This window comes from Ciconia boyciana, chromosome 5, assembly GCF_034638445.1.
Source record: "Ciconia boyciana chromosome 5, ASM3463844v1, whole genome shotgun sequence".
NCBI classification, from domain to species: Eukaryota; Metazoa; Chordata; class Aves; order Ciconiiformes; family Ciconiidae; genus Ciconia; species Ciconia boyciana.
The window spans coordinates 74,239,183-74,253,882 of record NC_132938.1 but is presented as its reverse complement, the minus strand read 5'-3'; the positions used below and the strand labels follow the sequence as shown (position 1 = coordinate 74,253,882).

The 14,700-nt window shown below is 45.6% G+C and overlaps 1 protein-coding gene across 6 annotated transcripts in view; it reads left to right on the top strand.

The window, feature by feature from the left end:
• The first annotated feature begins 310 nt into the window (after window positions 1–310).
• Window positions 311–14,700, top strand: part of PCDH10 (protocadherin 10) — a 35,415-nt gene continuing 21,025 nt past the window's right edge. For 4 of the 6 annotated variants that reach the window (XM_072861451.1, XM_072861447.1, XM_072861446.1 and 1 more), the window contains exons 1-3: window positions 311–3,972; window positions 5,613–5,671; window positions 6,246–6,352. In XM_072861451.1, coding sequence (XP_072717552.1) covers window positions 1,369–3,972; window positions 5,613–5,671; window positions 6,246–6,352 — 2,770 coding nt within the window. In that variant the 5' untranslated portion in view covers window positions 311–1,368. The remainder of the gene's footprint in view (window positions 3,973–5,612; window positions 5,672–6,245; window positions 6,353–14,700) is intronic. The other 2 variants (XM_072861450.1, XM_072861452.1) reach the window with 1 other exon arrangement.

Sequence of the window (14,700 nt, the reverse complement as noted above, 5' to 3'; positions counted from 1 at the left end):
AGGAGGGAGGGAGGGAGGCAGCAGCGCCTCGGGAGCTGCAGGGTTAGCCCCGCGCTGCCTGCCTGCCTGCCTGCTGCTCTGCCTGCCTGCTGCTCTGCCTGCGCGCTCGCCCTGCCTGCCGCTCTCCCTCGCCTGCCGCTCTCTCTGCCTGCCGCGCTGCCTGCGCGCTCGCCCGCTCTCCCGCCTGTGACGCAGCCTGCTTGACGTGCGCCGCGGCCAATGGGGTGCCGCCCCCGGGGGCGTTGCTGCCGGCTGATTGGTTGGCAGGAGCCGAGCGCTGCGCAAAAACAGAAAAGCCGAGCGCTGCCGGCTCAGAAACTGCCGGCAGAGATCAGAGGAGCCGGGGCCGGGGCCGGGGCCGGGACGGGAGGCGAGCGGCGGCAGCAAGCAGAGACAGACACAGACACAGACACAGGGAGAGAGAGGGGCTAGACGCAAAAGCAGCAAGAGAGGAAAAAACCTCATCAGCACATCCATAAAAAGCAGAGCGATGATGATGAACATAATGATAGCAATAAAAGAAGAAAATGAAAGACTATTAATAGAAGAGAGAAAAATCTAAAACCTTTAAATAAAAAAAGAGGAAATCCCAGAGAAATCAGGGAATGAAAGTTTTGGGTAGCAAAGCTGTTCTCTGCCTTTTTTGATATGAAATCTTTCTGCGGGTTATAATTTTTTTTTTTTTTTAATTTCGCGGTTTTCTGCCTTTTTCTTGCATCTAAAGAGGGCATGTCCACCGGCTCTTCCAGCAGCACCTACCCCTCCAGCTCCCACCGGGAAGACAAACCGAGGACAATCTTGAAATATAAAAATTTCCTCCTTGAGATTTGCTGCTGCTGCTGCTGCCTCCGCCGCCACTGCTGCTGCCGCGGTGCAGTGCCAAGACTCTCGGAATAAATAAAAGCGGGCTACTGTGTCTCTCTAGATACATCCAGCTAATAGCTATTATTAGTTGGCCATTTATTTCGAAGATCACAGATGAAGTGGGGACGCCTGTCTTCTTCATTTGGTCAGCGTGTGAAACAATAATACTCGTAACAAAAAGGAGGGAGATGGGGGAGAAAAAAATCCTAACATGAATCAGAAGAAATAATATCTAGCACCCCCCCTAAATCAACCTCCCCCCCCTTTCCTTCCCCCTCCCCCGATCCCTCTCTCTCCACACGCTCGCCGGCGCGGACACACACACACACGCGCGCACACGCACAGACAGACAGACACACACACACACATAGATAGACGCGCACCGGCACACACACACACTGTACTGTGTATTTTCGGAGGAGGAGGAGGAGGTGGTGGTGGTGGCTTTTGGAAGAGGAGGAAGAGGTGGTGTTGGGGAGGGGGGATCTCTTTCCCCGTTTGGAGATGATTGTGCTATTCCTCTTTGCCTTGCTCTGGATGGTGGAGGGGGCCCTTTGCCAGCTCCATTACACGGTGGAGGAAGAGCAGGAGCATGGCACGTTCGTGGGGAATATCGCCGAGGACCTGGGCTTGGACATTACAAAACTTTCGGCTCGCCGCTTCCAGACGGCGCCCAACTCCCGCAGCCCTTACCTGGAGCTCAACCTGGAAACCGGGGTGCTCTACGTGAATGAGAAGATCGACCGGGAGCAGATCTGCAAGCAGAGCCCCTCCTGCCTGCTGCACCTGGAGGTCTTCCTGGAGAACCCCCTCGAGCTGTTCCGGGTGGAGATCGAGGTGCTGGACATCAACGACAACCCGCCCTCCTTCCCGGAGCCCGACCTCACCGTGGAGATCTCGGAGAGCGCCACGCCAGGCACCCGCTTCCCCCTGGAGAGCGCCTTCGACCCCGACGTGGGCACCAACTCGCTGCGCACCTACGAGATCACCCCCAACAGCTACTTCTCCCTCGACGTGCAGACGCAGGGGGACGGCAACCGCTTCGCCGAGCTGGTGCTGGACAAGCCCCTGGACCGGGAGCAGCAAGCGGTGCACCGCTACGTGCTGACCGCGGTGGACGGCGGGCAGCCCCAGCAGCGCACCGGCACCGCCCTGCTCACCATCAGGGTGCTGGACTCCAACGACAACGTCCCCGCCTTCGAGCAGCCCGTCTACACCGTGTCGCTGCCGGAGAACTCGCCGCCGGGCACCCTGGTGCTGCAGCTCAACGCCACCGACCCCGACGAGGGCCAAAACGGCGAGGTGATCTACTCCTTCAGCAGCCACATCTCGGCCCGCGCCCGGGAGCTCTTCGGCATCGCGCCGCGCACCGGGCGGCTGGAGGTGAGCGGCGAGCTGGACTACGAGGAGAGCAGCGTGTACCAGGTGTACGTGCAAGCCAAGGACCTGGGGCCCAACGCCGTGCCGGCGCACTGCAAGGTGCTGGTGCGGGTGCTGGACGCCAACGACAACGCGCCCGAGATCAGCTTCTCCACCGTCAAGGAGGCGGTGAGCGAGGCGGCGGCGCCGGGCACCGTGGTGGCCCTCTTCAGCGTCTCGGACCGCGACTCGGAGGAGAACGGGCAGGTGCAGTGCGAGCTGCTGCAGGGCGACGCGCCCTTCCGCCTCAAGAGCTCCTTCAAGAACTACTACACCATCGTCACCGAGGGGCCGCTGGACCGCGAGCAGCCGGGCGGCGACGCCTACACCCTCACCGTGGTGGCCCGGGACCGCGGCGAGCCGCCGCTGAGCACCAGCAAGTCCATCCAGGTGCGGGTGAGCGACGTGAACGACAACGCGCCGCGCTTCAGCCAGCCCGTCTACCAGGTCTACGTGAGCGAGAACAACGTGCCCGGCGCCTACATCTACGCCGTCAGCGCCACCGACCGGGACCAGGGCGCCAACGCCCAGCTCGCCTACTCCATCCTGGAGAGCCAGATCCAGGGCATGTCCGTCTTCACCTACGTCTCCATCAACTCCGAGAACGGCTTCCTCTACGCCCTCCGCTCCTTCGACTACGAGCAGCTCAAGGAGTTCAGCTTCCAGGTGGAGGCCCGCGACGCCGGCGAGGAGCCGCAGCCGCTGGCCGGCAACGCCACCGTCAACATCGTCGTGGTGGACCAGAACGACAACGCCCCCGCCATCGTCAGCCCCCTGCCCGGCCGCAACGGCACCCCGGCGCGGGAGGCGCTGCCCCGCGGCGCCGAGCCGGGCTACCTGGTGAGCCGGGTGGCGGCGGTGGACGCCGACGACGGGGAGAACGCCCGCCTCACCTACAGCATCGTGCGGGGCAACGAGGCCAGCCTCTTCCGCATGGACTGGCGCACCGGGGAGCTGCGGACGGCCCGCAGGGTGCCGGCCAAGCGCGACCCCCAGCGCCCCTACGAGCTGGTCATCGAGGTGCGCGACCACGGGCAGCCGCCGCTCTCCTCCACCGCCGCCATCCAGGTGGTGCTGGTGGACGGGGCGGCCGACCGGCCCGGCGGCGGCGGCGGCGGCGGCGGCCTGGGCGCGGGGGCGGGCGCGGGGGGCGGCGGCGGCTCCGGCGAGCATCGCCCCAGCCGCTCCGGGGGGGACACCTCGCTCGACCTCACCCTCATCCTCATCATCGCCCTGGGCTCCGTCTCCTTCATCTTCCTGCTGGCCATGATCGTCCTGGCCGTGCGCTGCCAGAAGGAGAAGAAGCTCAACATCTACACCTGCCTGGCCAGCGACTGCTGCCTGGGCTGCTGCTGCTGCTGCCCCTGCTGCAGCCGCCAGGCGCGGGCCCGCAAGAAGAAGCTCAGCAAGTCGGACATCATGCTGGTGCAGAGCTCCAACGTGCCCAGCAACCCGGCGCAGGTGCCGGTGGAGGAGTCGGGCAGCTTCGGCTCCCACCACCACAACCAGAACTACTGCTACCAGGTCTGCCTCACCCCCGAGTCCGCCAAGACCGACCTGATGTTCCTCAAGCCCTGCAGCCCCTCCCGCAGCACCGACGCCGAGCACAACCCCTGCGGGGCCATCGTCACCGGCTACGCCGACCAGCAGCCCGACATCATCTCCAACGGCAGCATTTTGTCCAGCGAGGTAAGGCCCGGGCGCCCGCCACCCCCGCCACCCCCGCGCCGGGCCGTTGGGCGGCCGTTGGGCGGCCGTTGGGCGGCCGTGCCCCGCCGCTGCACTGCGGGCTTTCCCCAAGCCCCGCGTCGCTTTCCCGCCGTCTCCCGCCCCTCCTCTCCCGGCGGGGAAAGGCACTTTGCTTTCCCCTTCGTCCGTCTTTTCCCTTTAATTCATTCGTCCGCCGCCTCTCTCCTCGTTGGCCTCTAATATTTGGGAGGCTTCAGCGGCACGCGAGGGAGAGGGGAGTGCGGGGCAGCCCCCCGCTCCGCCGCCCGCCCCGGCCAGCCGCCGCCTCCCTCTCAGCCGGGCTCACAAACTGTTGCAGCCGAGCGTGTCCGTGTCCGTGTCCGTGTCCGTGTCGTGTCCCCCCCACCCCGTGTCCCCCCCGGGTGCCTGTGAACGACGCTGGCCCCGGCCGGGCAGCGGCAGAGGCCCTCCTGAGCCGTTAGCTGCGAGCGGATCGCCTGCGGGTCGGGGGGGGGGGACACGACACACACACGACACGACACGACTGCTTTTCTCAGAGTCGCTGGAGCTGACAGTAATGAAATGACGTGAGGTGTCATCACAGGGGTTTCTGAAGCAACGTTTTAAAACTGTGACTTTTTTCTTCCTGAAATCTTTGCATGTGCAAGTAAGGCTTTGGGGGAACCCCCCTCTGGGACTGTGACAATCTCTACAGTTAGCAGGAACTTTAATTAATTTGTGAATTAGGGTTTATTAATTGACTTTTCTTTACTCTATCTGAACAGCGCTTTATAACCCCAAGCTGAGTTCGCAAAGGAAAGCATCAAGAGTTTCCGTGAAATTATATGCAGTCCCCTCCTGTTAAACATGTTGCCTATATTGTGTTATCTCGTGTGTAGAGAATTTCTATCAAAGCATATGCCATGCTGTAATACGCCCCCGTTAATCATTTTCTACTGGGCTAGCTCATACGTGCTCTCAGTACCTCTCTGGCTGTGCACTAGTGAACACAACACATTCTCTCTGAACGTGAAGACTGAAACCTGAATACTGTCCAGTCTGGCAAAGGTGGTTTGAATGATATTTTCTCAAGCGTTAAGTTTTGCAGTAAAATTTCTAGTTTTGGCTTGTAAGATTGACCTTTCCTCAAAATGTCTATAAAACTCTCTTTTCTGTTCCCTTTTCAAGGACTCAAGGGTATCTCAATGTATTTTCTTCCTTAGGGTGCAGTAGCTGTACTGTCTCCCCCTATTTTTATACACTGGAATTAAAAACAGGCTGAAAACTAGATTACAGTAAGTTTTTTCTCAGACTAAGTAGTACACAACTCTAGAAATAGTTCTGTTGATTTTTGTGGGAGTCCTTGTGATGCTCGACAGCATGCACTGTGAGAAAAACGTGTCAGAATCTCATCCCAAAAAACTCAGGAAAAAATCCCTCATGCCTTCCCATCTGTGCGAATAAGAAGAACAAGAGCTGGGTTTTTTCCCCTTACATCCTAGAAACAGATTGTGTAGGCCTACTTGCAGCTAAACATTACCATTTATAGTGAATATGGTGAGCTGCTCTGGTATATTTTCTGATGCTGGTTACAGAAATATCAAGAGTTAAAATATTTCCCAATATTTTCTTTTTCCTAGACAAAACATCAGCGTGCTGAGCTCAGTTATCTAGTTGACAGACCCCGGCGAGTAAACAGGTATGAGCTCCTTAGCCTTGTTTTCCTAATGCATGCTTTAGCAAGTCCAAATGGGGTGCAGAAATGTGTTTACTGCAGATGTAAAATAGCAGTAAAGCAATGGGAAATTGAATGTATGTAGATGTATTAAATAAAACACTGTCAACTAAATGAGTTTGAATTACGGCTTTTCTGAACTGGTTTCAAAACCACCTGAAAAGAGAACAAAATCTCGTTTTGTATTAGTCTAAAACGTGCTTTAAATACTTATGAATGCTTCTGTATGGTCTTCCAGAAAACATTGGCCTCTCTGAGTTAAAATTTAGCTATCCAGCTTAAGTAAATGCTACCAAATTATTTATACCAATTACATGAAAACCAGGCGGAGTAATCATGCTTACTGTCCGTTTCAGCTAGACTACCAAGGTCTGAAAAAGCCAGTTTTGTTTATGGTGGCCAGAGCACCTCTGCAGAAGCAGTGCAGCAGGCAGGAGTGGGTGAATGCAGCACCGTGTCTGGCCATGTGATGGCAGAAGAATGTTTTATGAGTTCCTCTTTCATGTTTATTCTAATGTAAAGATGTTTCTGTGTCTAGTTCTGCATTCCAGGAAGCAGACATAGTAAGCTCTAAGGACAGTGGTCATGGAGACAGTGAGCAAGGAGACAGTGATCATGATGCCACTAATCGAGGTCAATCCTCTGGTAAGTCTGATAAGAGAATGGAAACAGTAGATCTTTAAGTAGGGAGACTAGAAAGAACAGTTACTTATAGGAATATAATACAAGACTGGCATAAATAATGTGAGCATACCGTATTGGAGGCTGGGTTTAAGTCAGCTTGCTACTACAGTTACCTGGGCAAGGAGTCAATTTTGAACCCCTTTCATTCACGGGGCAGAGTTTATTTTATTCATTTGCTTGGGGGGGGGGTATGTTATTCTGCATCATTTGCTGTAGCAAAACTCCCTGCACATTAAAACAAAGTTGTTGGTACATTTTATAGTGCATTTTTTTCAATGGCAGATTTGCAGAGTTTCAAAGCATTAGGTAGTTTTGTTTAGTAGGCACTTCAGCTAGCATGGCAGTGTGAAGTGCAGGGGGAGTTCCCAAGGGAAAGAATGAACCCAGTGATTGAATGACAGCCAGACTGTGAGGATTTTTGCTGGGGATCAGTGGACACACATTGGGTGCTCTGAATGTGTAATACCTTAGCATTTTCTGAGGATTGTTTTTCAATTCAAATTGAGACACCATATAGTATAAGTGATCTCCATGCTAATAAGGCTAAGATACCCTTAAGTACATTTCTTTCAGTCCTGACAAAGGAAAGAAATGCTTTAAAAGACTATGATTTGAATCACCTAGAAAATATATACGTTGCAGTGTTATTCCCGTGTGTACGGCTTGCTGTCTTTGCTCTCATACTGTCAGTTTTCTTCTGAAAGGGACATTTGTTTAGAGCCTATGCATTAGAATTCATTCTCACCCTCACACTGCATTTTAGCCACAAATGCTTCTGCTTTCTTCCCTACCACAGTCTCCAAAGGTCTGGTATGACTTGATTCGATACAATGATTTCTTTCCCTTGTTTCCTCTGTGCTCTATCGTGTATAAGGATTTGCTACAAGCGTGTCATACAAAATACTGCCAGAGTCTCTCCAGTCGTCCGTTTTTTCCCCTGACCCCTGTCTTAGAAGATACCAGGGCAAGGGACTCAGCACTGTCATAGCAGTGCTGCCTCACCCGCGTGCTCTGTTAACGTCCTCTATTTTCTTGCTGCTACAGTCACTGTGCCCTTAACCATGGGAAACCCAGGCTCCAGGGGAAGAGGAGGCTGCTACAGGGCCCCTTTATATTGCTGCAAGTCATTAATATGCAGACCTAATGAGACTCGAGAAGAGCCAAGAGTCTCCGGAGCTCCCTGCTTCTTGCAGGGCTTCATGCTAAGTGAACAGAGTGCCTATTTTGTGTCTGGGAACCTGACAACAAACCAGGTCTTGCCAGAAGTTTACATCCGAACACAGAGCCTCTTTCATTTTTGGCCTATATATGGCGTATGATTTATTGTTGTTTTAAAAAGCCTCCCCCCACCCTTTCTTTCGCACTGTTTCTGATGCAGCAATCAGTGCTACTGAGTTATAAAAAGCTCCCTCTCCTCCTGCCCTCCCTGCATTCCATTTTTTTTTTCTTTTACGCATTTTACTGCAGCAGTCATCTCAATGAACATTTCAATCAGCTTAGTCCCTCAACATAATGAACCATAATAACCAAACAGGAGAGAAAAGAATAAACATCTGCAGAAGGGGATGGATTTGACTGATGGTGGGAATATAATCATATAGTTGCACATCAACTGAAAGCTATTTTCTTTTAGATGCATTCAGTGCTGTTATTGTTGTGCCTCTGCTCTTTATTCTTTCTCTCTATTTTAAAAGTAGTCTATCTCAGATATGAACACTGGAACCACTGTCAAACTTGGCATTAGTCCTTAGCTGGGTAAATTCTTCATTTTCATCATTTCTATTTTATCAAACTAGGGGAAAAAACCTGTCCTATACTTTCAAAATAATTTAGAATCACTTAAGAATCTGATGTGATTTATGAACTTCTGTGTCTTCAATGGTGATTCCATATGGAGTAATGAAAGCTGACAATTAGGTCTGGTCTACTCGCAATTAACAGTTTGAACTGAAACCTCAAATACACAGAATTTCCGATTTAATATATTGGTGCTGTGATTTGAGAATAATCTGCATGTACAACTTTTAAATGCTAGTTCCAAACAGATATTTAAATACGAATCTCTGTAGAAACTGCTTTAATCTTCCACATACATATAATTTAGTTTTCCTGTAAGTTTTGGGCTGAATCCTGCTGTCGTGATGCAAAGAACGTGCCCCTCGACCTCAGCGATGACAAGATATTTTGATATAAAAACTTCACTCTTGCTATTAGCGTTTGGTGATGAATTTTATGGAGAAAAAAGGAGCATAAATCTTGTTTGATCTTGAATGGCTAGAGGAAATATCTGACGGAATGCCTTCTCAGTTTTTCAGTCGTTCTGGTGCTCTATAATCAATTCTTCCTAAATTATGGAAGGAAAACACACTGGTTGATAACATGGCAGAAGTTTGGGCTGTTTTTTTCAAGATGTTACCTGATACCATGCAGCATCATATTTGTTTTCAAAAGCATTGCATTTGCATCCAAAAATATTTAGTAGATAATTCACATTGACAAATAAAACCCACCACTCTCTACCAGTTTTAGTCAGCAGCATGTTCTGCTCACAAAACATCTTTTTACTGCTCTGTACATGACTTCTGTTACTGGCACCAGTCAACAGTCTTGTGGCACACAAGTAGCTATTCTATAGTAGTCCATTGCTAGCCAAGCTGACTGTCAAAAGTCATGGTCAATTATTAATTGGGAAGGAAAACATGCAGGATGAAAATCTATCACTGTGCCATAGATTTATCCTGCACAATTATTTAGTGAAAATTCTGAACTAAGCTGTTCTATATATCATAGAAATCATCAAAATGTTTTATTATGTTTTGAAATAAGATTCTAGTTCACCTTTTCACAAAATAGATTTTCTTAATAGTGATTTAATCATGGTTTCAAATGTTCTGGAATGTATGTAAGGAATTCATATTGTTCCCATTAAATTAACGGCTGAATGCCTCGTAATTATCCGCATATTTATCTACCTTAACATCCATGAAGTACAAAAGTACTGTCATCTGCATTTAGTGGGGAATGGCAAGTAGTGGGATACTCAAGAGCCTAATTTTCATGGATTGAGTAGTCATTTCATTGACTGGGGTAGGAATCTGAGCTTTTTGGAAAATGACTTTCCAAAGGTGAAGAAGCGCAAGAAGTTTTTGGCAAACAGAGGAGGGGTTTCTCAAACCCCAAGTGCATGTTCTAATTACTTGTGCTCTTCTTTGTCTGAAAATGGTTGAGACAAAAGCCGCTATTTGTTGTAGAACAAATGCAACTAATACAACACTACTACCTATTATTAACACACTGTATTTCAATCATGTTCTGTAGGAGTAATTTCTAAGCATGAGGTTAGTTTGTTTCCCATGGTTGATTAAATTCTTGGCCTCCCTTGTGAAATTGCCGACTTGGGTGCCAATTAATACTCTGCGTGTGTGTATGTTTAAACTGTATGATTAGACACCTGTCCTGTAAGATTTGGACTCATGCCATCAACTTATTTCATATGGTTGCTCACTAGCTACTCAGCTTTCTCAAGCCGAACATGCAGAGTTCTTCACAATATTACCTTTGTTTCACCTTTTTCACTGAATTGGCGTGATCTCTCAGGTGCACTTCAGGAAGGAATATCCAAGATGTGAAGCTAAGTAAATGTACTGTCATGTATATACTATAAAATGCATCAGCTTTTTTGATACTCTCCTCTGTGCAGTACTGGACGGTATGCATTGGTGACCGGCTGAGATCTAAAATTAGGCTTCCACTAGTGGACTTTATGAAGGGAATTGATAGGGGTCTGATACAAAGGCACAGGGTGAAACATTGCCTCACACCTTTTCAGTACAGATTAGGTAAACCCCAAGAGGGTTAGTATGCATTATTGCAGAAGAGCTATGATATTTCAGTGTTCATAAGGAGAAGAATTTGAGAAGTCAGAAGAAGAATTTTAGTGAGAAAGGGGCAGAGAAAACCAGTATTCCTTCTGAGCCTATGCAGGGTGACAGCTAAATCCTGTTTTGAAAGATCACTTGGGCTAAGAGCCTATCTTGGATAAAGTGAGAGTGAACATGAAAATGGCTTAGAAAAGTGCTTTGACTCAAGCTGAGGGTGGTTTCTTTTTCTTTTTTTCTCTTCTTTCCTTGGGCTGCATGCTTAATAATGTTCACATCTCAATGGTCCAGATAGGGCTTTGAAGTTGAGATTTGGAAGAGCTGAATATTGAAGATGTTTGAGTCTTTATTCATGTTCTCATGCAGATGAAGTCAGTTTTATCCAAGGCAGCACACCAATTACTTAGCAAGAAAGAATGACAATAACTCTGTTTCATAAAGTCCAGTTCTTCAGTAGATAAAGTCTTCTACAAAGGAGGTTAACATCATTATCCTTATTTGCCGAAACAAAACAGGAATCATAGGGAAATGAGTAACTTGCTCAAGGATAATCTAACCAAATGGATAGTTGTTCTGGTAACGGAGCTCTGAAAAGGAGGTCTGGTTCCCTACATCATACCTATCTTGCATCTAAACAGAAAAGTAGTTTTGCTTTTTAAAGAAAAACTACCACAGAAGAAATGGAAAATGCCATTTAGTTCCAAGTAAAAGCCAAAGTTATGAAAAAATTACATAAGTTGGGGAAAAAACACACTCAATAACAATACTACAAAAATACTTTGTCAACATTTAATTTGTATTTTTGCTTTTTAATACATCATTTACTCAGTAATACATATGAATGTGTTCACTCATTGCTCTAAAGGCTTGGTGTATGGCTCTTCTCCCTTAATTAAATTAAGAAAGAATACATTATTTAAAAATGGTTTTAGGCCTAATTTTTGCTTTGATCTAAACTGTCTTTCAAACCAATTAGAATTCATGTGCATAGAAATTTTGATTTTCTCCTTTTGAAATATGAAAAGGAAGCAAACTGGGAATATGCTTCAGAAGTGCAACACTGCCAAGTATCTGATTCAAAGCACCTGAGTTCAGGAAATGCAGATGCAGATATCAAACTTCATATTTAACTCCCTTCTTAGTTTTTGGTTTCCTTTGAGGGAGGGGTGGGGGCTTGTTTTCCTTCAAAATCTGCCAAGTTAAGGTTGTGGGAGGGCTCATATTGCCCACTGGCCTCTCTAGTAATAAGAAGTGAACAAACAGGAATGAACTAGTGGCCTTTGCCATGAGCTCTTATATGTATGCTGTGTTTGGAATAGTGCAATGCTTATCATTTTTCAGCACTTCAGTGCACTATAGTATCTGTTTGTATCCACAAAGGACATTTGAAATTCATCATTCAGACTCACCTTTAAAATCTCAGTTTATCTGCATGCAAGGTCTAATATGATAACTACACGAAAAATATAAAGCATTTTTCTTTAATGTGGATTTGCAATTATGGTGGATAGTTTAGTTCTGAAGGATCGTACATATAACCAGATTTATGAGGGAGATGAGATGGAAGTGTTATGCTGCTGAACATTTCTTTTTGTTATAAATCAAGAACATGATTTTTGGTGTATGAAGGAGTTCTGTGGTGAATGTCTTACTTCATTTACCATGCTATATCCTTCCTTCCTGGAAAATAGCAAATAGCCTTTCCCCTCCCTGTTTTTAATGCTTTTCAATTGGAAACAGAGAATTCTATACCATGACCCACAGGAAAAAGGTGGAGGAAGAATAGCCAGCATTCATATCATAGTCAGTGTAAATATACATAGGTGCCCAGGGATTTCAAAACCGGACTGCTAATTTGAATTTATTTTCTCTCAAAATACTAAAACCGAGGGCTTGGTTCTGCACCCATTAAACTCTTAGGGAATGTTGTGACTGATTCAAGTAGGAACAATACCCCACCCAGGCCTCTCTGAACATTTTGTTCCCATCCTAAACAAGCTTTTACATTCTAGCTGTGTGTTCCAGCAGTGTATATTAAAATTCAGATGTATATGTATGTAAATTTTTTTTTTTCTTTTACAAATTCTCATCTTCAAGGGGGGAAAAGTTTGTCATACAAACTTACATTTTATATTCCCTACATTCATTACGTTGTTTATTCAAAATCCTGATTTATAGTGGCTATAACATCTCTTTTATAATAAACTGTTATATAAAACTGTTCAGTGCACTGCAGTAGACAAGCAGTATTCAAAAGGGAACTAAAAAAATAATATTTGGATAGAGACATTTTGCAGTTTAGCAGCTGATGTGAAAACAAAATACTAAAATGGAGGGTAATTTTCCAGGGGAAATAAAAATCCATAAAGAGAAAAAAAGGGTCCGTCTGACTAGATATCTTAAAAACACTATTATTATAATATCCCCCTCCCCACTGACTAAAGAATATAATTTAATATTTATCCATAAGTTTTTGTTTCTCCTGCTGTCTTTCAGGAAATGTTGAATGAATATGGTCACTGATACACTGTTGGCAAAATGTAACTGCAATCATTTTCCTATTAAAAGTAGGGTTATTTGTTGTTTACATGTACCTTTGCTAGGAAGTCTGAAAATTGAAATAAACATTTTGTGTTAATTGTCACTTATATCTTCTGAATGGCAAAAAGTTAGATTCATAAAATATGTCTTTTCTTGCATAAGAGATACTTTTGTGCAGACATTTCAATATATAAGATACAGACACACAGTGTTTTATAGACATTGTTATATATCCATTTCTTTCTGGGAAGTCTGCATCGAAATCTTTCTTTTCAGTCTTTGATAGCTACCACCACTACGGAATTTAGAACTGTACAGTTTGTACACCTTGCCTGACGATCTTAATCTGATTCCTTAATCATATCTGCAGTTCACATTTGCATTCTTCAACAGTTCACTGATCAGTAATTTATTTTCAGACTTCTGCATGCCAATTATCAATGCAAGGTTCTAATCGAAACTGGACGTAGCATTGTATGTTACTTAATTTAAAATTAAGAACTCATTATAAAGTGAGATTAATCTGAGATATAAAGCTTTTTTTCTTTATTCATAGTTTTTCTAAGCCTTTAATACTCAAGCACTTGTTGATAGCTCAGAAAGATTCTTGCTTGCTGAAGAGATTGTTTTTTGTAGTGTGAGATATCACATAAATATTACTAATATAAGTCAAATTATGGTTCAAAACAGTGGTAGAATTCTTAATACTAATCTTCACATTGGAGATCAAGCTAATCCAGTTCTTTACAATGTTGGCTGGTGAATGAGCTACTTTACATGAATCTTATTACAGCTGTTCAAAATTTTTTCATATTTCTCTTGCAAGTAGTGTCATTTTTTGTAATTCTAATGCAATGCTTGTAAGTGCAATGTTTATAACAGATTTAGTTCAGTTTTGACATACACCTATTCTAAGACACTCAGTTCTCTTTATAAATACAAGGAAAAGGTATTTCTTTACTGTTCTGCTTTTCTGTACGATGTTGAACGTCAACTTGGAGGTGCTGGTATTTATTTTACTCTGTGCCTATGCTTTCATACACCATTCCTCTCAAAACAAGTATAATCCAACAACTTAGTGACTCACAGTCAGGGAATACTCTTTTGGAAGGCCGATCTGAAGGTAGTCAATAGAAGCATAGCTTGTCATTTGAAATCTTAATAGCATTAAAGGATTTGTAAGCAAACAGTTCCATGTTGGCAGGGACAAGTGTTTGCTTATATAGGGGAAGCATTAACAATTCTGTCAATAGTATCCACAGCCATGTCACATGTGACTATGGCTACCTTTGTACTACTAATTACAGTAATTTATTACAGGATTCTGTCCCATTACTTGGATGACTTGATGACAGTAAGGACTGCTGCAGTAGTAATGAAAACTATCTCTGAAAGAATGATGTAACAGTTGATTAAATAAGCCATCCTGATCACTTGAAAGCTGGATTCCTACTTTGTAAGATCTGCTTTTAATATCAGTAGGCTCTATCTGTGTACTAAAGTATGCACAGATAGTTCCTTTATAGGACTCATTAATATTTCATTTTCATAAATGAAATCTGTGACTCCTCAATCAGGACATTTAATTTCTTTGGTCAGAGATACATTTATATAGAAACAATTCCTTCATGTTCTTAAACAAGTATTTTCAACTGGTGAACTACAGACATCAACCTACAAGTGGAATTGAACCTTATTTGAACGGGTTCTAAACAGTGAGATCTGCAAGTGGTTTTGTGAGATAGAACCACCAATACCCTTCTTCTTGTGATATTTTTCTGTATGTGACATTCTGGCATTTAGTTACGCTTATTAAATGGTGTCTTTGACTTCTGAAGACTGGACAATCAGATTTTTTTTGTGTTGAGGAGACGAAAGTAGTGGAAGAAG